This window comes from Trichechus manatus, unplaced genomic scaffold (genome assembly GCF_000243295.1).
Source record: "Trichechus manatus latirostris isolate Lorelei unplaced genomic scaffold, TriManLat1.0 scaffold00150, whole genome shotgun sequence".
In the NCBI taxonomy this organism is placed as follows: Eukaryota; Metazoa; Chordata; class Mammalia; order Sirenia; family Trichechidae; genus Trichechus; species Trichechus manatus.
In genome coordinates this window covers 4,254,777-4,280,861 of record NW_004444086.1, presented here as the reverse complement: position 1 = coordinate 4,280,861, position 26,085 = coordinate 4,254,777, and the positions used below count along the sequence as shown (strand labels likewise).

Sequence of the window (26,085 nt, the reverse complement as noted above, 5' to 3'; positions counted from 1 at the left end):
CTAATCTCTAAAATCTACAAGACAATCTGACACCTCTACAACAAAAAGACAAATAATCCAATTAAAAAATGGGCAAAGGAAATGAACAGACATTTCACCAAAGAAGACATTCAAGTGGACAACAGACACATGAGGAAATGCTCGTGATCACTAGCCATTAGAGAAACGCAAATTGAAACCACAATAAGATACCATCTCACCCCGGCATTACTGGGATGAATCAAAAAATTTGGAAATAAGAAATGTTGGATAGGCTGCGGGGAGATCGGAACTCTTATGCACTGCTGGTGGGAATGCAAAATGATAACAACCATTTCAGAAAACAGCATGGCGCTTCCTTAGAAACCTAGAAATAGAAATACCATACAATCCAGCAATCCCACTCCTAGGGATATATCCTAGAGAAATAAGAGCCGTCACACAAATAGACATATGCCCACCTGTGTTCATTGCAGCATTGTTCACAATAGCAAAATGGTAGAAACAACCTCGATATCCATCAACAGATGAATGGATAAACAAACTGTGGTATACACAAAATGGAGTATTATGCAGTGATAAAGAACAGTGATGAATCTGTGATGCATAACATGGATAAAACTGGAGGACATTATGCTGAGTGAAATAAGTCAATCACAAAAGGACAAATATTGTATGAGACCACTACTATAAAACTCATGAAAAGGTTTACACACAAAAAGCAACAATCTTTGATGGTTATGAGGGGTGGGAGGGGTGAGGTGGGAATACTAAATAGACAGTAGATAAGTGGTGAGTTTGGTGAAGGGTAAGACAGTACACAGTACTGCGGAAGCCAGCACAACTTGTACAAGGAAAGGTCATGGAAGCTCCATAGACACATCCAAACTCCCTGAGGGATCAAATTGTTGGGCTTAGAGCTGTGGCAACCATGGTCTCGGGGAACATCCAGCTCAACTGGCATAACACAGTTTATAAAGAAAATGTTCTACACTCTATCTTGGTGAGTAGCATCTGAGGTCTTAAAAGCATGTGAGCAGCCTTCCTAGATATTCCACTGGTCTCACCCCTTCGGAAGCAAGGGAGAATGAAGAAAACAAGATACAAGGAAAAGATTAGTCCAAAGGACTTATGGACCACAACTACCACGGCCTCGACCAGACTGAGTCCAGTACAACTAGATGGGGCCCGGCTGCCACCACTGATGGCTCTGACCGGGATCACAACAGGGGGCCCCAGACAGAGCTGGAGAAAAATGTAGAACAAAATTCTAACTCGCAAAAAAAGACCAGACTTAGTAACCTGACAGAGACTGGAGAAACCTCGAGAGCGTGGCCCCCGGACACCCTTTTAGCTCAGTAATGAAGTCACTCCCGAGGTTCACCCTTCAGCCAAAGATTAGACAGCCCCATAAAACAAAATGAGACTAATGGGGCACAACAGCCCAGGGGCAAGGACTAGAAGGCAGGAGGGGACAGGAAAGCTGGTAATAGGGAACCCAAGGTCAAGAAGGGAGAGTGTTGACATGTCGTGGGGTTGTTAACCAATGTCATGAAACAATACGTGTACTAACTGTTTAATGAGAAGCTATTTGTTCTGTAAACCTTCATCTAAAGTACAATTTAAAAAAATTTAAAAGAGAAAAAGATTGGAAAAAAAATTGCACAAAATCCATTTTGTCTGTTCTTCAGACAAAAAAAATAATCCCAGATGGAAGCTTGGAACTGTAGGAAGGAATGTTGAGCAACCTAAAAGGTAAATTATTGGGTAAATCGAATAGATATTGAGTATACGGTTAAACCTGCGAAAGCTGGGACCTGTGTAAGGTGGAAACCTATCAGAGAAGGACAACTCAAATATTTTCCACTAGATAGAGAATGATAGAAAAGTGGTGACTGCACCCTGTCAAAGGCAGAAAACTCATGATACAGAGAAAAACAAGGCAGTCCCATCGAGCTCTGGCTTTCACAGTTTTCACTATAGGAAACAACGATAATGTATGTGGAGGGATTTTGTGTGTGTGTGTGTGTGTGTGTGTGTGTGTTTAGAGAGAGAGCTAAAATACACAGCTACAATAGTATATAGATCAAGCAGGCAGTAAATGAGTCAAAGTGTTTTAAAGTCTTTTTGTCTGGGAAATGAAAAAATTACTAATTTATAGTAGATTTCAACAAGATGCAGATATGTGAAATATCTCTAGGGAAACCATTAAAAAATAGAAAATACTATATAACAAGCAAATAACATAATAAAAATACTTAATCCAAAACAAGGAAAGAGAAAGGAGAGAAAATAGAATCTAAAAGACTGGGACTTACGGAGAGCACCTAGTAAGATGTAATATTTAAATTTAGGTATATCAGTAATTGCTTGCTGAAAGCGAAGAGGACTTGAAGTACTTACTGATGAAGATCAAAGACTACAGCCTTCAGTATGGATTACACCTCAACATAAAGAAGACAAAAATCCCCACAACTGGACCAGTAAGCAACATCATGATAAACAGAGAAAAGATTGAAGTTGTCAAGGATTTAATTTTACTTGGATCCACAATCAACGCTCATGGAAGCAGCAGTCAAGAAATCAAATGACACATTGCACTGGGCAAATCTGCTGCAAAAGACCTCTTTAAAGTGTTGAAAAGAGAAGATGTCACCTTGATTACTAAGATGAGCTTTAGAAAGCGAGGATGGCGAGACCTCATCTCACATACTTTGGACATGTATATCAGGAGGGACCAGTCCCTGGAGGACGACATCATGTTTGGTAAAGTAGAGGATCAGTAAAAAAGAGGAAGACCCTCAAGGAGATGGATTGACACAATGGCTGCAACAATGGGCTCAAACACAGCAGCAGTTTTGAGTTTTGTATCAGTAATTACTTCAAGTGTAAATGCACCCAGTATTCCAATTAAAAGATAAAAATGGTCAGATTGGATAAAATAAATACCTAACTATGGGCTGCTTTTATGAAACACATCTTAAATATAAGGAGATAAAAAGGTTGGAGGTAAAAGCATGGGCAACAACTCTAAAGAACATGAACCCAGACAGCTGGCATAGCAATGCTGATATTAGACCAAGCAGACTTTAAGGAAAGAAGGATTACTAGAGACAATGAGAGACATTTCATAATGATGAAACTTTCAATTCACCAGGAATATAACAATTCTAAATTTGTCATAAACCTGTTAAAAACATCAAAATACAAAAATTAAAAGTTAGCTACACTAAAATGAGAAATAGTCTCTCAGTAACTGATAGAACAAGTGGACAAAAACATCGATAAGTATATAGAAGATCTGAGCAACACAATGAATAAATATGATGTAATTAACATATATAGAACATTAAACCTGAAGACTGCAAAGCACATATTCCTTTTTAGCAAATATGGACCATTAAAAACAAAACGGACCGTATTCTAAACCATAAAGCAAGTCTCAACACATTTCAAAAGGTTGTATTAGATTATGTTCTCTGATTACCATAGAATTAAGTTATAAATTAAATACAAAAAGATAAATAGAAAATCATTATATGTTTGTAAATTAATAGTATACTTCTAAGTAAACAGTGTTTCATTCTGTTGTACATAGGGTCCTATGAGCCAGAACCCAGTTGACCACACCTAACAAAACAAACAAAACAAGTAACCAGTGGAGCCTCTGGGCAGTGCAAACTGTGAACGTGCTTGGCCACTAAATGAAAGGTTGACGGTTCGAGTCCACCCTGAGGTGCCTCAGAAGAAAGGCCTGGTGATCTACTTCTGAAAAATCAGCCACTGAGAACCCTGTGGAGCACAGTTCCACTCTGACACACATGAGATTGCCATGAATTGGAATTGACTCGATGGCAACTGTTATTTTTTTTTTTTTTTTTGTTAAGTAACCAGTAGATAGGAAAAAAAAAAATCACAAAGGAGATTAGAAAATATTTTTAATTAAATGACAATGAAAATAATGCATATGATATTCAAAAGGTTTTGGATATTGCTAAAATCATGCTCCAAGTACTACGTATAAGCTTAAGCATAGACTCTAAAAAGAGGAAAGGCTGAATGAATATCAGTGATCTAAGCCTCTGTCTCAAGAAGTTAGAAACAAAATACTCATTAGAGTATCAGCAAAGTCAAAGTGGATCCTATAAGACACAAAATTGATAAGCCTCATTGGGAGTCTGTTCATAAAAATAGAGAGAAGGGATTAATAATGGAAAGAAGGAATGGAAAGGATAGATCCTCAGGAGTTAGAAAGAAAATAAGAGTATATCATGAAGAAATTTGTGTAATATGTTTGAAAGCTTTAGATGAAATATACAAATTCCTAAGAAGACAAAAGTTACCAAAACTGTCATAATAAAAAATAGAAAATCTGAATAGCTCTGTATCTGTTAATAATTAAACACCTTCCAACAACAACAAAAAATTCAAGTCCCAGATGGCTTCTTTAAGAAAGAAAGAACACCAATTCCATACAAACATTTCTAGAGGGGACACTTCCAACTCATGTTTTATAAGATCAGCATGTCCTTGATACCACATCCTTACAAAAACTTTATAAGAAAGTAAAGTTACAGGCCAATATCATTCATGAGGGTAGATATAAAAATCCTAAACAAAATATTAGCAAACAAATCCAACAATATATGTTGTTGTTAGTTGCCATTGAGTTAGCTCTGACTCATGGTGACCTTATGTACAATAAACAAAATGTTGCTTGAGTCCATTGTTGCAACCACCGTGTATTTTGAGTGCCTTCCAGCCTAGGGGGCTCATCTTCCAGCACTGTATCAGACAATATCCTGTTGTGATCCATAGGGTTTTCATTTGCTCATTTTTGGAAGTAGCTCACCAGGCCTTTCTTCCTAGTCTGTCTTAATCTGGAAGCTCTGCTGAAACCTGTCCATCCTGGGTGACCCTGCTGGTATTTGTAATACTGATGGCATAGCCTCCGACATCATAGAAACATGCAAACAACCACAACACAACAAACTGGTAGATGGGTGGTGGCCAATAGCATATAAAAGATAATATGTCAAGACCCAGATAGATTATTCCATCAATAGAAGATTAGATTTACCTTTGAAAATCAATCAAGGCAATTCACCATATCAACAAAGTAAATTTTAAGAAAAAAATCTTTGATTATCTTGATATATGAAGAAAAGTCATTTGATAAAATTCAGCATCCATTTATGGTAAAGAATAAATAAAGTATCTCTTAGAAAAGTAAGAATAGAAGAGAAGCTTCTTAAACTGATAAGGAGTATCTACAAAAACCTACATCAGTTACAAGGTTAACAGATTTTCATCGGACTCCAAGAATAAGACAAGGATGCTTTCTCTCACAACTTTAAGTAAACATTGTACCACAGGTCTTCTTGTTGTTGTAGGTACTGTTTAGTCAGTTTCGACTCATAGCGACCCTGTTTACAACAGAATAAAACGCTGCCTGCTCCTGCGCACAATTGTTACTATGTTTAGCCCATTGTTGCAGCCAGTGTGTCAATCCACCTCACTGAAGGTCTTCCTCTTTTTGGCTGACCCTCTACTTTACCAACCATGATGTCCTTTTCCAGAGACCAGTCCCTTCTGATACCATGTCCAAAGTAACCAAGACAAAGTCTCACCATTCTTGCTTCTAAGGAGCTTTCTGGTTGTATTTCTTCCAAGTGATTTAGGAAGTAATATTGGAATTATTATTCCCTGTCCTTGAGCATAGAGAATGTGATCTAGCTGGAGCTGGGCTCACAAGGACACATCAACTGGGCCCTGAGGTATAAAGACAATAGCTAGGATAATCTTGGAAAATATCTTTTAGGGAAACTTTCACATAAAGCCAATCAATCAGAACACAAGACTTTCTACTCTTATCTTTTTCTATAGCATTTAGTGAATAGAAAATTTGTTGGACCAGTGAAGACCCTCCTGACCGTCATTACTGAAACCTGTACCAATGATTGTTAAGAAAGACAATTCAAAATGTAGGATCACAATTTCTAGCCAATCTGTGAAAAGGTAAAGCTTTCGATGGTTTTGCCCATTTGTAATGCTAATATATACAGAACAAGGGGATACTCCGTGGTTTAAAATCGGAAAAGCAGTGCATCAGGGTTGTATCCTTTCACCATACTTATTCTGTATGCTGAGCAAATAATCCGAGAAGCTGGGTTCTATGTAGAAGAACATGGTGTCAGGATTGGAGGAAGACTCATTAACAACCTGCGATATGGCACTGGAGAGCCTAGCTAATGCTGTAAGGCAAACAAACCAAAAAGATTCAAAGATGAGAAAAGAGTAACTAAAACTGTCATCATTTACAGATAACTTGTGTTATGGATTGAATTGTGTCGCCCAAAAATATGTGCTGTAGATTCTAACCCCTATACCTGTGGGAGAGGAGCCCTGGTGTTACAGTGGTTAAAGTGCTCAGCTGCTGACCAAGAGGTCAGTGGTTTGAACCCACCAGCTGCTCCACAGGAGAAAGATGTGACAGTCTGCCTCTGTAAAGATTTTACAGCCTTGGAAACATTTTGGGGCAGTTTTACTCTGTCCTATAGGGTTACAGTGGGTTGGAATTGACTCCAAGGCAACAGCAGGTATACCTGTGACTATAATCCCATTTGGGAATTGGGTTTTCTTTGTTATGTTAATGAGGTCATATCAGTGTAGAGTGTGTCTTAAACCCATCACTTTTGAAAGGTAAAAGGAGCAGATTAGGCACAGAAGCAAGGAAACACAAATGGAGGGGAAGATATACATCATCTGGAGATCACCAAAGAACGCTAGAGACTGAGACAAGAATTTTCTCTCAGAGCCAAAAGAGACAGAGAGAGCCTTCCATTAGAGCCGGCACCCCGAATTAGGACTTCTAGCCTCCCAAACTGTGAGCAAATAAATTTCTATTTGTTAAAGCCACCTACTTGTGGTATTTCTGTTACAGCAGCACTAAGAAACTAAGACAGCATGAATGTGTAAAACATCTAAAAGCATCCATAGATACATTTTAGAATTAATAAGTGACTTTAACTAGAATGGTCTCTGGATACAAGTTCAGTATACTAAATGCAATTTTATTTCTATATGTAAGGTCAGTACCCTAAAAGAAATTGTATTCCTATATAGAAAATAAAATTTGCAAACTATACCATTTTAAAATAACATAAAACCAAGAAACCAAACTCGTTGCCATTAAGTCAATTCCGACTCATAGTGACCCTATAGCACAGAGTAGAACTGCCGCATAGGGTTTCTAAGGCTGTAATCTCTACAGAAGCAGATTGTCACATCTTTCTTCCTTGGAGATGCTGGTGGGTTCGAACCGCTGACCTTTCAGTAGCAGCCCAGTGCTTAACCACTGCGTCATAAAAATCATTAAATATCTAGGAATAAATCTAATGAGAAATGTATAATACACGCAGAGAAAAACCCAATGAAACACTGAGAAAAATTAAAGACTTAAACAAATGGAGAGATATTCCATCTTTATAAACTGGAGGACTCACTATTATAAAGGTGTCAATTCTCTCTAAACTGATCTGTAGATTAAAGACAAATGCAGTCAAAATCCAAGCACATTTCTCTAAATAAAAATTGCAGACTGATTTAAGCTTTATATGGAAATGCGAAGTGGCAGGAATATCCAAGATAATCTAGAAGAAAAAGTGAGAGAACTTAGTCTGCAAGCTACCAACACCTATTACAGAGCTACAGTAATTTAAACGAGTGATATTGCTGAAAGGTAGACAAACAGAACAATGGAATATACCTGAGACTTCCGAAGCAGCCCCAGACGTATCTGGACCCTTCATCTAAGGCAAAGGTGTTGCTGAGAGCTGAGAGGAAGGGATGTCTTTTAAATCATGCCAGGTCAATTGGATATTCATATCAAAAACAAAATGTGCTCCCTGCTTCATCCCATACACAAAATCAATTCCAGGTAGGTTATAGCTCTAAATATGAAATTTTAAAACAATAAGTATTCCAGAAGAAAATATATAAAAATATTTTCAACATTTTTGGGGAGAAAATTTCTTAAACAGGCTAGAAAAAGCACTAGTTAAAAAGAAAATCTGGATACGTTGCACTACATTAAAATTAGGGACTTCTGTTTATGAAACAAAACAAAACAAAACACGAAGAGAGTAAAAAGACATAGAAAGCAAGAAAATATCTTCAATAAATAAAATTGACAAAGGGTTCATATCCAAAATACACTAAGAACTCCTACAAATCAATAAGAAGAAAATAGAAAACCTATTACAAAAATAGTTGAGATTGAACAAGCCATCTTCCCCAGATGGCCACTAGATATTTAAAGTCTCATTAGCAATTAAGGAAATGCAAATAAAACCATGGCTAAAATTAAAAAGACTGACAATGGCAAATACTGGTGAATATGTAGAGCAAAGGGTTTCATACATCTCTGATAAAGGTATAAATTGGTACAGTAATTGTGGGAAATTGGTTTTGTCTATCTTGTTCTTGTTATGTCCTATCGAGTTGGTTCCAACTCACAGCAGCGCTATGTGTAACAGAATGAAACACTGCCCAGTCCTGCAACATTCTTGAAATTGTTGCCATGTTTGAGCCCATTGTTGCAGCCACTGTGTCAATCCATCTTGTTGAGGGTCTTCCTCTAGTTTGCTGATTGTCTACTTTATGAAGCATCATGTCCTTCTCCAGGGATTGGTCCCTCCTGATAACATGTCCAAAGTAAGCAAGAAGTCTTGGCATCCTCGCTTCTAAGGAACATTCTGGCTGTGCTTCTTCCAAGACAGATTTGTTCATTCTTCTGGCAGTCCATGGGATATTCAATATTCTTTGCCAACACCATAATTATGAATTATGACTTATGGTGTTTATCTATCTTATGACCCAGCAATATATGTATATGAATATGCATGTGTATACATGTGCATATGTATATCCATGTGGGTATGTGTGTGCTGTCAAAAAATAATCAAAGCACGAAGAAATGAAAACATGCAGGGTTTATTTGAATAGTTAATCTGTATGCATACAGGGAGACCTTTCTGTTCAGAAAGAACAACAGAAGTCCCGTTTTAACCCAGTTACAATGAGGATCTCAGAAGGAAAGGAGGAAATAAACTAAGAAATGAACCATTGGCTAGTCTTATAACATGATTGATTGAATTCCCCCCCACCCTTCTGAGATCAGCTGACATCAAGTTACCAGATGGTCTCTGTGGCATAAATCCTCATTATAGTCTGGAAGTTTTAAAATGGTAAAGGCATTTCAACTACTCAAGGAATATGAAGTTTTGGAATTCTCAGGAAGCAAGGGAAATTACCCATAGTTAAATTCTTCTCACAAGGCAAAGTTTAAGTGAGTTCATGATTGACAAATGTCTTGTCACAAAGTGAGTTTGTGGGATATTATGATCACCGTGTCTGCACCCTGTCTCCTTTATTCCTGGTTGTTTGTTCTTGAGTACATCCCACACTGGTCAATGACCTTTGTGAAATTTCCTGTGCGTTCAGAAGAATCTGACAGTCTGTGCCTCAGTTTCCCTTATTATTAACAGTGTGTGTGTGTTCAAAATCTAAGCAGATTTATATATAATCTTCTATGCATATTCATGTGTACCAAAAGACTTGTATGGGAATGTTCATAGCAGCACTATTATTAATAACCCCACACTAGAAGTTACTGAAATTGAAATGTCCATCAATAGTAGAATGGATAAATTGTACTATATCACACATTGGAATACTATGCATCAATGAAAATTAACAAATTATAGCTACATGCTATAGCATGGGTGCATTTCACAAATACAATGTCTGCAAAAGAGATGAGACATAAGAGAAATATATGTCACTGTGGTGCGATTGATTGCTTTTGTGTGGCCTCTCTTCTAACTCCCATCCAGGTTATTAGGCGGGACTGTGTGACAGGGTAATTGTGGCTCACCAAGGGGATTGGTCAGTTTTCCCTTAAAAGGGAGCCTATTCCAGAGCAGAGCAAAGATCCTACCGCCACCAAGGAAGAAGAGCCAGGAGTGGAGAGCGCATCCTTTGAACCTGGGATCCCTGTGCTAAGAAACTCCTGGAAGCAGAAGACTGAGAGAGAGACAGATTGAAAGAGAGAGAGAGCACCGTAACCCTAAAGATGGTGAGAAGCAGTGTCAGGAGAGACCCGGAGGCAGCAGGAGATGGCGGGTAGGCTTTCTGGCCCACAGACAGAGAAAGCTGAGTGCCTTTGGGCAGAGGCCTAGGGCCAGGGAGAGGCGTGCCTGCAAGCACGACTGAGAAGAGGCTGTCCTGTACTCTTTGAGTGTTCCTGAGCCTGAATAGTAAACCTGTTACTTCCCTAATAAACCCTATGATCATGAGTATGGTCTGTGAGTTCTGTGTGGCCATTGCAACAAATTATCGAGCCCAGAAGAGAAGTAGAGAGTGCTGTGGGAGGGATGGTTGGTATCAGAATTGGTAAAGATGGTGGAGAAAGCAGGCTTGTCTGACCTCTGTCTCATAGGAATCAGCCTTGGAATGTTGATCTTGATTCTTCTTCCCCCTTGTGACGTGAGAAGAGGTCAGACACTGCCCCTACGCCATTTTTACAGTCATATGATCCCATACACTAGTCTATGGTGATATAAATCAGACTGGTGTTTAGCCTTGGGGAGGAGGGAGAGGATAGCGATTGCGAGGAAGCATGGGGTGAGAGTCTCATCTGCTCTTTCTATAATTCAGGAGCGATCAGGTTTAGGACACACCTGACACTGATATGGCCTCATTAAGATAACAAAGAAAACCCTATTTCCAAACAGAATCACATCCGTAGGTATAGGGGTTAGGATTCCAACATATATTTTGGGGGGACACGATGCAAACCCTAACACTAGATTAAATCAATAACAGTAGTGATAGTGCCTTGGGGAACCACTCAACAAATGTTAATTGAGCACCTACTCTGGGTCTGGCACTGTCCTCTCGAGGAATTCCATTGAGGGTAGAAGTGAGGAAACAGACAACATACAAGAAAATAACTAACAAGATACTTTCAAACGGTGATAAGTGCTGTGAAGAACATGAAGCAGAATGAAGAGATAGTGATGGGGGAGAGACTCATCTAGACAGGGTGGTCAGGGAAGACATTAGCGAGGGGTGCATGAGTGTCCTCAGGCTGGCGTAACAAAGTACCGCAAAACTGGGTGGCTTGAAACAACAGAAGTTTATTCTCCCACAGCTCTGGAGGTCAGGAAGTCTGAGATCAAAGTGTTGGCAAGGTTGGTTCCTTCTGGAGGCTCTGAGGAAGAATCTGTTCCGTGCCTCTTTCTAGCTTTTGGTGGCTGCTGGCTTGCAGCTGCATCACTCCAGTCTCTGCCTCCATCATCTTGTGGCAGTCTCCCCGTTTGCCTCCGTGTTCGTGTATCTTCATTTGGCCTTCTTATAATGACACCAGTCATTGGATTCAGGGCTCACTCTAATCTAGCATGACCTCTCTGAACTTGATCACATCTACAAAGACGCTATTTCCAAATAAGTTCACATTCACAGGTACAGGGGGTCACAAAGTACTTCAGTCTCCTTTTTGGGGAGACACAAGTCAACCCACACCAGAAAGTGACATTGAGTGAGACAGGAAGATTAGGAGGGGGAGTCAACATGTGGAGCTTTGAGGACAGAAGTTTCCAGACCAATGGAACAGCAAAGACCACTGTCTTAAGATTAGATGAGCCTGGAGTGTTCTGTTAACCCCAAGGCCAGGGCACCTGGGTCAGGAGAAATGTGGCAGGAGATGGGGTCAGAGGTTGGGAGAGGTCGCTGTGGTGTATGGGATTCGTGGTATAGTACTGCAGGCCTACTATGCCCTGCCTTTTTGATTTTCCCAGGTTGGAGGGGCTTCCTGGGACACAGGATGTTCAGTGCTAAAATCAGGATAGTCCCAGGCAAATCAGGATGAGTTGGTCACCTACAGTGGGCTTTCAAAGAGACCTCCTCCTGTTTCACCTCTGGATTAGCTGCCAGCGTCTGGCTTTTCTATGTCATTTCACAATTGGAAAGAAAGAACAGCCACCATTCACTGACAGCTTAATATGATCCAGGCACTTTGCCAAGTGTTTTGCATGTATTCAATATGTGCACAGCACCCATACAAGGGAGCTTTTATTACTATCCCAACTATCCCCCTTTTCAGATGAGGCTAGAGTAGTTAGCTCTGTGTTCTTTACTCCTACCCATGCTGCCTCTTTCCTGCCAGTTTTATCCTTTGTTCCTCGCTAGTTTTTTTATGAGATGGTGATCATTTATCCCCCTGGGGTAAGGACACTAACATGGACCACATGTGAGCCGGGTGCCTTACAGTTAGCAATTTAATTCCCATCACAGCATGACTGTTATTTGCCATTGAGTTGGCTCTGACTCACGACTATTTTTGTATAACAGAAAGAAACATTGCCTGGTCCTGTGCCATCTTCATGATCGTTGGTATGTTTGAACCCATTGTTGTGGTTATTGTGTCAATCCATCTCACTGAGGGTCTCACTAGTTTTCACTGATCCTCTGCTTTACAAAACATGATGTCGTTTTTCAGTGATTCGTCTTTCTTGATGATATGTCCAAATTAAGCAAGACAAAGTCTCGCCATCCTCACTTCTAAGGAGCATTCCAGTTGTATTTCTTCTGAGACTGATTTGCTCATTCATCTGGCAGTCTATGGTGTACTCAATATTCTTCACCAACACCAACAGTTCAAATGCATCAACTCTTCTGTCTTCCTTTTTCATTGTCCAACTTTTGCATGCATATGAGGTGACTGAAAAGACCATGGCTTGGGTCAGGCACAACTTAGTCATCAAAGTGACGTGAATAGGTAGTAGTTATTGCAGATGTGTAAACTGAGGCTAAGAGAAATTAGTAGCTTGATCAAGATCACCTCAGGAGGCGACTATGGATCTGGGACTTAACTCCCACTGCAGTTCACTTTTCTGTCTATTGTTCTGCCTTTTAAGCAACAATGTGCTAAATTATTGGGGGCCAGCCAATTTTTTCATGAGGCCAGATGCTCTCAAATATGTGTTTTGGATGAAAATTCAAATATCATCTGGTTTATGTTACTTTCCAGATAATTTCCTTGTTTTCTTCTCAAGCATGTTTGTCTTGAGGAATGAACCAAAAAATTTTCCCCGGGGCTGAGATGCAATGAATGAGATTCTCAGTTTATAAATTGGGCTGTGTATTCCCTGTACTAGTTTATTTGGGGAAGGACTTCCCTGAATACAGCAATTGGGGAGAATTCACCTCAACTTGACACACATTGATTGGTACCTAATGTGTGTCAGGAAATGTGTGAGAGGCATTGGGGAGAATGGGGCAAGAAATTATATATATAAGCGCTGCACCCATTTGTTGAAATATCTCATGCATCTCTGTCAGTTTTTTGTACTGTGGGGGCTTGTGTGTTGCTGTGATGCTGGGAGCTATGCCACTGGTATTCAAATACGAGCAGGGTCACCCATTGCAGACAGGTTTCAGCTGAGCTTCAAGACTAAGATAGACTAGGAAGAGGGACCCGGCAGTCTACTCCTGAAAAGAATTAACCAGGGAAAACCTTATGAATAGCAGTGGAACATAAGTGTATGTGTATATATATATATGGAAATAAAATTTTTATGCCCTCACAGTCTGGTGAAAATTGGACAATGATAGTAATTGCTAATAATGGTAATTTGTTTAATTTTTACCATATGTGATGAGCACATGTTAGTTAACTCTTACAGGGATCCCATAAAGTTAGGCTCAATTTTTATCCCCATCTTGTGGGTAGAGAATCTGAGACCGAAAGAAGCACAATGTCTCACAGCTGGTAAGCTGTAGGGATTCAGCCCGGGAGGCAGTTTGATCCAAAGCATGCCGTCTGTGCTCTAACCAAGTGATGCATCCGCCTGGGGCAAGTGCATAGAATAGACATTTATAGATTTATAAAGGGCCTTATGAATAACCCTGCCCAGGTATAGGTGAAAAAGGTTTCTTGAAACAGGCAAGGTGTCATATTATTTTTACTAACAGGCCCTCTGTGTGTGCAGTGTATTGTGCTTTGCAAAGCATTTTTTTAACTATTACTTTTTTTTAATCCTAAAAATCTGTTAAAAGTCTCTGACGATGTAAATTCATCCCAAAGGTTATGAGGTCATATGTGAATGACCTCATCTGTAAAAAGGGCGTAACGGTATCTGCCAGAGCTGAGTCCATGATTTATGTAAAGAGGAAAAACATTAGCTGATGGGAAAAGCTCAGATCCTAGAATTGGAAGATCTATTGGGGTTCTTTTGGACAAAACAACCTCTTTGGGCATCTCCAGGCATCACTTGGTGACTTGGGCACTTAATCAACTTCTCTGTGCCTCAGTTTCTTCATATTTATAATGGGTATAATAATATTAATAGTACATTTACTTGAAAGGGTCATTGTGAAAATAAGTAAGTTAATATATGTAAAGTGAAGAGGAAGATCTTGGTACTTGCTAAGCACTGCATGTCTTAGCTATTCTCATCATCACCCGTATCACCATCATTGTCACTACTACCACCATCACCACCATCATTAACACCATCAACAACAACACATTCACCACCATCAGTAACACTGCCACCACCATCACCACCATTACCACCATCATTAACACCACCACCACCAACACATTCACCATCATCAGTAACACCACCATCACCATCACTACCACCACCACGGTCATCACCATCACTACCACCACTGCCACTGTCACCATCACCATTACCATCATCAGGTATATCCTTTCCTAAGAATTCCACCTCCCAACCATACTTTATACATTAAATGATAAAAGCATTTTATAGTGTTGGCAGTTTGTGCAGAGTATCAGGAATGGTGTTGTGGCTACAGTGTTATTATTCTCAAAGGCAAAGCAGAGCTAAGGGAAGTGCCATGACCAGAGTTCTCCTCCCTTAGGGAAGACAGATCTCACACTACCAGAGTGCCTCCTGGGGAAGACAGCTCTGTCTCTGACCCAGAGCACTCCTCTGGGAATACAGATTTCTCACCATTACCATACTTCCTCCACAGGCATCGCCCTCAGTGTGCTTCCCATGTACCTGAACGAGATCTCACCCAAGGGGATCCGTGGCTCTGTGGGGCAGGTGACTGCCATCTTCATCTGCATTGGCGTGTTCACTGGGCAGTTGCTGGGCCTGCCTGAGCTGCTGGGAAAGGTAAGTGTGGCTCCTGGGCCAACCACATCCGTCCTCCTCTCACGGCCACCACTTAAGGAGTGAGGCCTTCCTCCAACAGCTTATCCTACGTCTGAGTATTCCTGGGCATTCAAACCTTTGACTTATTGTTGGAGAAACATTTTTGGTGTGCTCCCTTTTGGGCATCTTTTCAAGATGCTTAGATCTACCTTACGCTTGAATTTTTCTTTCCTAAGTAAATATGTAACTGCACTATCTTCTGTTTCGGAAACAGGCATATCTGAATTTGAATTCCAGTTCAAGCATTTATTAGCTGTGTGTCAGTAGTCCAGTAAGTTCCTTTATGTGGTTTTTTGGCTTAGTTCTTTGGAAGAATAGATGGGGAGATCTTTTTTTCCCTTCAGCCCTGAGGAGTTGCTACTTTTGCCTTAGTTCTTTGGAGAAGCAATTTGGGGCGGGGCGGGTGAGCAGGGGTCTGTGCACTCCCAGACTCCCAGGTTGTTTTCTACTTCAGAGGGTTTATTACTTTTACCCAGGGGATTCCCTGGGTTGATTGACATTTCCTGGGTAAACTGTAAACAACTTGATGGTTTGATACCTTTTTCTGGTAAGTAACAAGACCTGGGTTGATTGACATCTCATTGGTAATTGAGGATTGGTTGAACTCAGATCTGGTAATGGAGGCCCTGCCTTGTAACTGATGAGGATCAGGCTTTATAAATGGCTGAAACGCAGAGGTCTTCTAGGCTTTCTGGTTGAGAGAGATGCTGACAAAGAGTTGGGCTGGTAGAGAAGCACAGCCACATGGAGGCTGAGTGGTTGCGAAGCTGCGCTGTGAGCTGTGCCAGTTAGCAGTAGAAAGGCTAATGGCAGAGAGGCCTGACGGTGGAAAACAGCAGACAGAACTGAGCAAGCAGCTACACTGGCTTTGAGCTGAGCCAGTCAGCAGCAGACAGGCCTGATGGCAGAGCGACCAATGGCTAAGAGGCCTGATGGCAGAGAGGTTCAATGGCAGAGAGGCCTGATGGAGGACAGCTGTTGCTAGGAGAGCAGCAGCTAAGAGACCTGAGTGAGCAGCTATGCCAGCTATAAGCTGGGCCGGTTAGTGGTGGAGAGGCCGGCACAGAGAGGCCTATGGCAGAGAAACCAACAATACAGAGGACCAACAGTGGAGAGCAGCTGAGAGAGCTGTCCTGGTCAGAAGCTGTCCTGTACTGAAGAGGGGAGGGATGTGCTTTCCACTTTGGGGCTCTTTCCAGACCTTGCCTGTGTGCTTCCTGATCCTGATCCTGATCCCAAGTTGTTCCTGTTATTTCCAAGTTAATCTTGATCCTAAATTGTAGCCTGTTACTTTCTTAACAAACCACATAATCGTGAGTATGGTCTGTGACTTCTGTGTGGCCATTGCAATGAATTATTGAACCCAGCAGAGAGGTAGAGAGTGCCATGGAGGGAACAGCTAGTGTCAGAAATGGTGAAGAAGTTGGAGAGTGGAGGTATGTCTAACCTCTGTCTCATAGGAACCAGCTTTGTGCTGATCCTGATTCTTATTCCTCGTGAATTTAAACAATTTTTTTATGCTACATTACAGTGGCCTTGGGCAAGTTACTTTACCTCTCTGAGCCTCAGTTTCCTACTGTGTACATTGAGTCTAATAAGAGCTATTAAAAAGTGTGTTTGTGAAGTGGTTGTGGAGATAGAGAAGAGGTGGTGGGTTCAAGTCCACAGGACTTGCTCCCTGGTTATCCAATCAAAATACTTATTATGGCATCTAAATCCTCACAGCTACTTTGTGAGTAGCTTGTCTCCAAAGCCATGGAAACTGAAGCTGAGAGAGGCAAGTTTCAGAACGAGTAAAAAATATTGAAGCTGAAACCAGAACCTGGGTCTGTGTGTTTTCAAACCCAGATGTGATGAATGTTTTATATAAACAAGAACAGGCATGCATGTTTTGCTGTGAATTTAGGGGCTTCTGCAAGGAGGGTCTGATTCTGCACACAGGGCTCCTTTTCTGTCCCAAATGGCTGAGCTTTACATAGCCTAGACACTAGCTCCTTTCTTGTTCCATGGAAGGGTTTACTCATGAAGAAATCCAGCATGGTGGCCCCCTGATGATAGGATAATGGGAGATGGGGTGGTGTGTACCATTTTAGTATTTCAGCCGTTTTAGGTCTCCGCAGAGGTACCTGCTTCTAATCCTTTATTATTGGGTTATGATGGCTACAGTTTTGTTTTTCTCCTTTGCAAAAACACAAACAACTCACACTTTTACATTTGCAGTTGTCATACACGTGATGATTTCTATAATTAATACAAGCATATTGAAAAGAGTCTCCTTACCAACGTGAGTTCTCACATTAAGGAGACTTTTTTGTGTTTTTGCTTTTTGAGATATTCAAAAGCTCTAAAAATAAACACTGTGTGTGACAAAAACAATATAGCAATTACAGCCTCAGCTCCTTGGACATAAAAATATATTTTAAAGTCAGCGAACAGTACTGTAGTCCTCCAGGAATAACAAAACAAATAGATACCTGCCTTGATTGAGACTAAGCTTTTTTTTTTTCAGGATAATTTCCAAATTCCTCCTCCATCTTCAGACTCTCTTTTGTGCATCAATATCGAGTTCTTTCTGCTACATGAGTCCCCCAGGTCTACCTTGAACCTCTATCTTTTCTTTTCCTTCATTCATTCCACACATTTGTTGAACGCTAGTTCAGTGCTGGAGTCCTGATGGTGCAGTGTTTAAGAGCTATGGCTGCTAATCAGAAGGTCGACGGTTCGAATCACCAGTTGCTCCTTGGAAACCTTATGGGGCAGTTTTATTCTGTCCTATAGGGTCACTGTGTGTTGGAATTGACTCGACAGCAGTGGATTTCTTTTGTTTGTTTGTTTTTGTTTTTTTATTTGGGTGCTGGAGCTACGACTTTGAGCATGTCAAGTACAGTCTGTACCTTTACGATGCTCACAGGCTAGATGAACTATGTGACCTTGGGCAAGTCAAGCCTCCTCTCTGAGCCAGCATCCTCCTCAATAGCAAGCATGGTCGCAAGTTCCAAATCCCCAAGCCGCGCTCTAGTGTGAGTTCCTCTGGGAAAACATCGCCGGCAAATGGACTATGCTGTAAGTGTCCTCAGAGCACCTTGCACACAGGCCTCCCCTATGGTATTATTTTCATTTGTTTTTGTACCTGACCCTTCCAGCAAATGGCATCTTACTGATGTGTATGTAGAGTAAGCCCAGAGGTACAAGTTTACTCAATCATTCAACAAATACTTAAAAAGCTCCTGCTATGTGCCAGGAGGTCCTTGCGTGGTGCAAACTGTTAACCGTTCAGCTACTAGTCGAAAGGTTAATGGTTCAAACCCACTCTGAGGTGCCTTAGAAGATAGGCCTGGAGATCTGCTTCCAAAAGTTCAGAGCCTTGAAAACCCTATGGAGCAGTTCTACTCCACACACATACGGTCACCATGGGGCAGAATCGACTCAATGGCAGCCAATAACAACATGTGTTAGGTGCTGGACTTGTTGTTGGTGATTGAGCAGCGGAAAACACAGACTTAGTCCTGCTCTTGTGGTGCTCACAGGGAAGACAACCAATGATTATCAGTGTGATGTGGACAAAAGGTGGAGTGCCAGCCTAGAGTAGGGGATCAGGGGCAGTTTCCCTGTGGGAGTGACATTTAAATCCATGCCTTGAGTAGCATTGATCCAGGCCAGGACTGGTGGGAGAGGGATAGGCAGAAGGTAGGGAGGGTGTGCCAGGCAGAGGAAACTGTGTATGTGAAGTCCCTGACATTTGTTCAGGGGCAGAAAGACCAGGGGACTGGAGCAGTGTGAGTGGGAAGAAGATGGAGATGTGGCACAAAGGTAGGCAGGGGCCAGATCGTGCCAGGCAGGAGGGCCACACTCATGAAGGGTTGGGCAAGGCTAGGGGGCGTGGTGGGGACTGTGGCAGCTGGGGGGACATGCCCTATCCAATGAGGGCAGGTGCTGCTATTTTCCATGACAGAAACTGGGCTCAAGGTGACAGATTTTCTGAATTTCAAGAGAAGTTAGAAATCTACATTTTTATGCCATATTCCTGGTTTTTAAACATTGGAAAGTAGTTGAGATAAAAAAAACAAAAACAAAAAACTACCATCTATGGGTTGGGTTCAGCCTGTGGACCACTCTTCACACACTTTGAAGGGGAATGCATATGCCTTGAAAACGTCCCTGGATGGTGAAGATGGTTTTCACTCATCTATCTACTGAAAGGTTGGTGGTTCAAACCCACTCTGTGGCACCATGGAGGAAAAGCCTGGTGATCTGCTTCTATAAAGATTACAGTAAAAAAAAAAAAAAAACCCTATGGAACAGTTCTGCTGTGTAACACATGGGGTCGCCATGAGTCAGAATTGATTCGATAGCAATAGGTTTGGTTTGGTGCGTGCCTGTGAAGTTTGATGTTTATTCAAGAGCAATGAGAGACCGTTGAAAGGTTTAAGCAAGCAACAGCATGATAAGATGAGTACTTTTAAAAAGACTTTTGGACCACAGGGTGGAGAAGGGGTTGGCCCCAGCCAAGGCAGGGGGATTATACTGGTCCAGTCAAGAGATGCTAGTTGCTTGGTGTTATAGATTGAATTGTGTCCCCCCAAAAGATATGTTGAAGTTTTAACCCTTGTAGCTGTGAGTGTAACCATTTTGGGGAAATAAGGTCTTTCTTTGAAGATATTGTCAATTCAGTCATAATACAGTTAGGTGTGTCCTATTCCTAATCCCTTCTGAGTGATGTGTATAAAAGGGGAGAACAGATACGGAAATAGGGAGTTGCAGCAGGATGAAGTCAGCATGGGAGTATCCTTCTGCAAGCCAAGGAACACCAAGAAACACCTGAGGTTAACAGAAGTGAAAATGGACAAGGAGAATCTTCTCCTCGAGCTGACAGAACATAGCCTGCCGACACCCTGAATTTGGATTTCTAGCCTCCAAAACTGTGAGACAATAAATTTCTATTCTTTAAAGCCACCCACTTTATGGTATTTGTTATTGCAGACCTAGGAAGCTAAGATTCTTGGATCAGGGTGACGGCAGTGGGGATGCAGCAAGGTGGATGAAGCTGACTGAGTTTAGTGAGTGATGGGATTATGAGAGGTGTCCAGCAGAGGAGGAGACAAGATGTCTGGTTTATGTTATCCAGGTAGAATGGTGGTACCATAAGCAAAGATATGAAGCCTAAAGGTGGAAGAGTTTTGCAGGGAAGGAGATGACAAGTTCATGGAGAGGAACTTTCCCAAATCACATTGCAACAGAGCTGGTTGGAGGACCTTTTGTGTGTCAATATCAAGTTTTTTCTGCTACTTGAGTCTCCCAGGTCTACCTTGAACCTCTGTCTTTTATTTTCCTTCATTCATTCCACACATTTGTTGAACACTAGCTGGCCGCTGGAGCCCTGGTTGCGCAGTGATTAAGAGCTACAGTTCTAACCAAAAGGTTGGCAGTTTGAATCTCTGGGTTCCTCTACCCATGCGCTCTCTCTCCGTAGTAGCAAGGCACAGCCGCCCATGTCCACCTCCTGGCCTCAAGGCCTTGAGAAGCCCTTCTCGGAAAGGTGTGCCATTGATCTCTCTAGGTTGCCTTTTCCCATCAGATTGGAATTTTCCAGATAGTCTTTGCCCTGGTTAAGATAATGTGTGATCAACTCAGTAAATATCTTTTTTCTTTTTTCCTTCAAATTCATGCTGTGGGCAGGTGGATATTGTGCTTCTGGTACAAGAAAGAAGGTTAAATGAGAAATTCTCATTTGTCTTTTTTGGGGATGTGTGATGTTCCTGCCAAGTGAGAAGCACAGTTAATTTCATTAAAGTGTCAGAATTTCATTTTCTGTATTGTAACCATATTTCTTATTTACCTTCGAAGACAGAGACAAACTAAGCTTCTGAAAAAAAAAAGAGAAAAGCTGTCTAGATGCAGGCCATTGCTTTGAAATGCAAAGGCTGGAGAAAGGAGGGAGAAGGTGGCTGTTAGAATCAGCTGCCAGAAGGCGAGACAGGGAAATGGAGAAATGAACTCTGGTGCTGTGAATTTAATCAAAGACACATCATACAACATTGAAGTGGTTGAACATTTTACTTTATGCTTCTAAAGGCATTAAAAAAAAAAAATAGCTATTTCTCCTGCAAAGATAAAGAAGAAAGACACTTAGATGAGAACTGTAGGCAGAAGCATAGGAAGAAAAACCTGGGAACAACTTGAGGCCGGAAGTGAGTAATTTTCGAAGCCGGGGGGAACATCAGTTCCAGATGAGGTATCAGGCGCAGTAAAGACAAGTGGGAGCTTAAAGTTAATCATTGTTCTAATGGGTATAGACTTCGCATATGATTTCCGTCCATTTTGTAAACATTGTGTATTCAGTTTAGAATGTTTGGAAAAAATGAACAAGGAAGTAAAAGCTACTTCTAATTCAGCCCTTTTAAAGGAAGCCAAACCCACTGCCATCAAGTTGATTCTGACTCATAGCGACTCTATAGCACAGTGTGGAACTGCCCCGTAGGGTTTCCAAGGCTGTAGTCTTTATGGAAGCAGACTGCCACATCTTTCTCCCTTGGAGTGGCTGGTGGTTCAAACCGCTGACCTTTCAGTTAGCAGCCAAGCGCTTAATCACTGTGCCACCAGGGCTCCCTTAAAGGACACAGCCACTTTTTAATATTTTGGTCCATTTCTTTCTAGGTTTACACATATCGATTATGAAATTAAGGAGTCCTGGTGGTGCAACAAGCAGCCCTGTTTTTCTGTTGTTGTTGTTGTTGTTGTTGGCGCAACATAAGCGCTCAGCTGCTAACCAAAAGGTCGGTGGTTCAATCCCGCTAGCTGCGCCGTAGAATAAAAGACCTGGCAATCTGATCCTGTAAAGGTTGTTGTTGTCGTTAGGTGCCGTCAAGTCAGTTATGAATCATAGCGACCTCATGTACGACGGAACTTAACACTGTCAGGTACCGTCCTCAAAACCATTGCTGTGCTTAAGTCCATCATTGCAGCCATTTTGTCATTCCATCTTGCTGAGGGTCTTCCTCTCTTTCACTGCCCTCTACTTTACCAAGCATGATGTCCTTCTCCAGGGACTGGTCCCTCCTGATAACGTGTCCAAAGTATGTGAGACGAAGTCTCGCCATCCTCTCTTTCAGGGAGCACTCTGGCTGTATTTCTTCCAAGACAAACTTGTTCGTTCTTCTGGCAGTCCATGGTGCATTCAGTATTCTTTGGCAATACCATAATTCAAAGCCATCAGTTCTTCTTTGGTCTTTCTTATTCATTGTCCAGCTTTCATAGGCATATAACGCGATTAAAAATACCATGGCTTGGATCAGGTGCACCTTAGTCCTCAAAGTGACGTCTTTACTTTTTAACACTTTGAAGGGTTTTTTTTTGCAGCATATTTGTCCAATGCAATACACTGTTTGATTTCTTGACTGCTTCTTCCATGGTTGTTGATTGTGGATCCAAGTAAAATGAAATCCTTGACACCTTCAGTATTTTCTCTGTTTATCATGATGTTGCTTATCGGTCTGGTTGTGAGGATTTTTGTTTTCTTTATGTTGAGGGGTAATCCATATTGAAGGCTATAATCTTTGATCTTCATCAGTAAGTACTTCAAGTCCTCTTCACTTTCATCAAGCAAGACTGTGTCATCTGCATAACGCAGGTTGTTAATGACTCTTCCTCGAATCATGATGCCGTGTTCTTCTTTATACATTCCGGCTTCTCAGATTATTTGCTCAGCATTCAGGTTGAATAAGTATGGTTAAAGGATACAACCCTGACACACACCTTTCCTGATTTTAAAATGAATGGTTTCTAGTATTTATTACTGAAATGCAACTTGTACCTTGTGGCAAACAAACTTCTACATAAATCACTCTTCAAATTTCTAATTATTCATTTATTATAGAGTACCAGAAATGAAAATGATGGTCAAAGAATAGACATTTATTTAAGATTTTTTATACATTTTATTCCTTTCCAGTTTCATTAATTTTTGCTTTGTCATTTTTACTCACATTTTTCTTTCTTTTCCCATAGATTTGCCAACATTCTGGAAGTTTTAACATACCACATTCTCGATGTTATTGTTTTCTAAATGATTTGCCATTTTTATCCCATTTTCAGTACAATGAGTTACTTAGAACAGTGTTTTTGATTCCCATGTAGATGTGATTTTGTTGTTGTCACTGATTATCAGTTTTGTTTCACTGAAAATATGCAAGAGAACATAACCCATTTAATTTCTCCTTTGGGGAACGCAGTAAGATTTACTCGGTGTCTGACTTGTGATCCACCTTTTGTAAATATTCCACATTTGCTTAAGGATGGTTGCTCTTTCTTAGCACATGGTAAAATACTGCTCTGGCATTACAAAATGATTGTTATTTCACCACAACAATTATTGTTAATCTACAAAATACAAAGGATCTCATGCCAGAAAGACGTCCCATGAACTTAAGAAGGGGTGATGAAATGGGATTCTATATTAAAAGAATGGATTCAGAGGAAAGGACACAGGCCAGTGTCCAAGCCACAGCCATGGTGAAGTGGCTGGGCCTGTAGGTCTGCATCTCAGTGCCCTCAACTCACTAGTTGGGAACAAGTTTTACTGAACATCTCAGAGCCTGTTTCCTGGCATGTCCAAATCGGGATAATAACAAGGGGTGTCTCTGGGTTGCACAAATACTTAAGCACTGAGCTGCTAACAGAAAGGTTGGGGCTTTGAACCCATTCAGAGGCATATCAGAAGAAAGGCCTGGCAATCTACTTCTAAAAAATCAGCCATTGAAAATCCTATGCAGCAGAGTTCTACTCCGACACCCACGGAGTCACTGTGAGTCACAATCGACTCAGCAGCAACCAACTGGTTGTTTTTTATTTCATGGTGGTCTTATAAGGCTTGATGAAGGATACAGATGTCCAGTACTTGCAATGATGCCTGAAGCTGGGGCTGAATTGATGTCAGCCATGATCTCCTTTAATTCATGCAGCAGTACTTGGAAATAAAAACCAAAAAAAAAAAAAAAAAAACCCAAACCCATTGCCGTCGAGTCAATTCCAACTCATAGCGACCCTATAGGACAGAGTAGAACTGCCCCACAGGGCTTCCAAGGAGCAGCTGGTGGATTCGAACTGCCAACTTTTGGTTAGCAGCCTGAGCTCTTAACCACTGTGCACAATTTCTATTTTACAGATTAAAAATTCAGTCTCAGAGTTTAGAAATGACTCCAACGTGCACAGCAGGGAGGCAGTGGAGCCTGGTTGGGGCCCAGGCTTCCTGGGCTTCTCTGTGCAGCCCTAGATGGTAGGACAAGGTCCTGACTTGTAGATGGGAAGCAAAAAGGGGCATCTCCAAAGTTTAGGGTCCTGGTATAGGAAATCAGACAAAGCAAACTTTTTAAAATTAATTTTAAAATTGTTGTTATTAGTTGCCATCGTGTCAATTCCATCTTACGGAGACCCCATGTGTTGCAGAGTAGAACTGCTCCATGGAGCTTTTAAGGCTGTGACCTTTCAGAAGCAGATCTCCAGGCCTGTCTCCCAAGGCACCTCCGGGTGAATTCGAACCATCAACCTTTTGGCTAGCAGTCCAGCACTTACCCCTTTGTGCCACCTAGGGAATCCTTAAAATTTTTTAGTAGGCTTTGTAGAAATTTTTCAATAGACTTTATATTTAGAGAAGTTTCAGGTTTACAGAAAAATTGTGCACAAAGTACAGAGAGGTGTCTTATACCCATCTCCCCACCCTGTAAACGCCTATTATTAACATCTTGAATACCTGTATTTGTTACAATTGATGAAACAATAAGCCTTAAATTGCAATACTGAAGGATTCTACGGGGAAAATATTAAACAACACAGGAAGTATTAAAAGAAGATGGAAGGAATACACAGAGTCATTATACCAAAAAGAATTGGTCGACATTCAAACATTTCAGGAGGTAGCATATGGTCAGGAGCCGGTGGTACTGAAGGAAGAAGACCAAGCTGCACTGAAGGTATTGGCAGTTGATGGAATACCAATTGAGATGTTTCAACAAATGGATGCAGCACTGGAAATGCTCACTCATCTATGCCAAGAAATTTGGAAGACAGCTACCTGGCCAACCAACTTGAAGAGATCCATGTTTATGCCTATTCCCAAGAAAGGTGATCCAACCTAATGTGGAAATTATTGAACAATATCATTAATATCACACAAAAGTAAAATTTTGCTGAAGATCATTCAAAAGTGGCTGCAGCAGTATAGCGACAGGAAACTGCCAGAAATTCAAGCTGGGTCCAGAACAGGATGTGGAACCAGGGATATTGTTGCTGATGTCAGATGGATCCTGGCTGAAAGCAGAGAATACCAGAAAGATGTTTACCTGTGTTTTTATTGACTATGCAAAGGCGTTTGACTGTGTGGATCATAACACATTATGGATAACATTGCGAAGAATGGGAATTCCAGAACACTTAATTGTGCTCATGAGGAACCTGTACATAGATCAAGAGGCAGTTGTTTGAACAGAACAAGGGGGTACTGCAGGGTTTAAAGTCAGGAAAGGTGTGCGTCAGGGTTGTATCCTTTCACCATACTTATTCAGTCTGTATGCTGAGCAAATAATCCGAGAAGCTGGACTATATAAAAAACGGGGCATCAAGATTGGAGAAGACTCATTAATAACCTGCGATATGCAGATGACACAACCTTCCTTGCTGAAAGTGAAGAGGACTTGAAGCACTTACTGATGAAGATCAAAGACGACAGCCTTCAGTATGGATTACACATCAACATAAAGAAAACAAAAATCCTCACAACTGGACCAATAAGCAACATCACGATAAATGGAGAAAACACTGAAGTTGTCAAGGATTTCATTTTACTTGGATCCACAGTCAA

General features: G+C 41.1%; 1 protein-coding gene across 3 annotated transcripts in view; it reads left to right on the top strand.

Moving 5' to 3' along the window:
* SLC2A9 (solute carrier family 2 member 9) overlaps window positions 1–26,085 on the top strand; it is a 274,750-nt gene that overhangs the window by 111,420 nt on the left and 137,245 nt on the right. For all 3 annotated transcript variants that reach the window (XM_023740225.1, XM_023740226.1, XM_023740227.1), the window contains one exon: window positions 15,049–15,194. In XM_023740225.1, coding sequence (XP_023595993.1) covers window positions 15,049–15,194 — 146 coding nt within the window. The remainder of the gene's footprint in view (window positions 1–15,048; window positions 15,195–26,085) is intronic.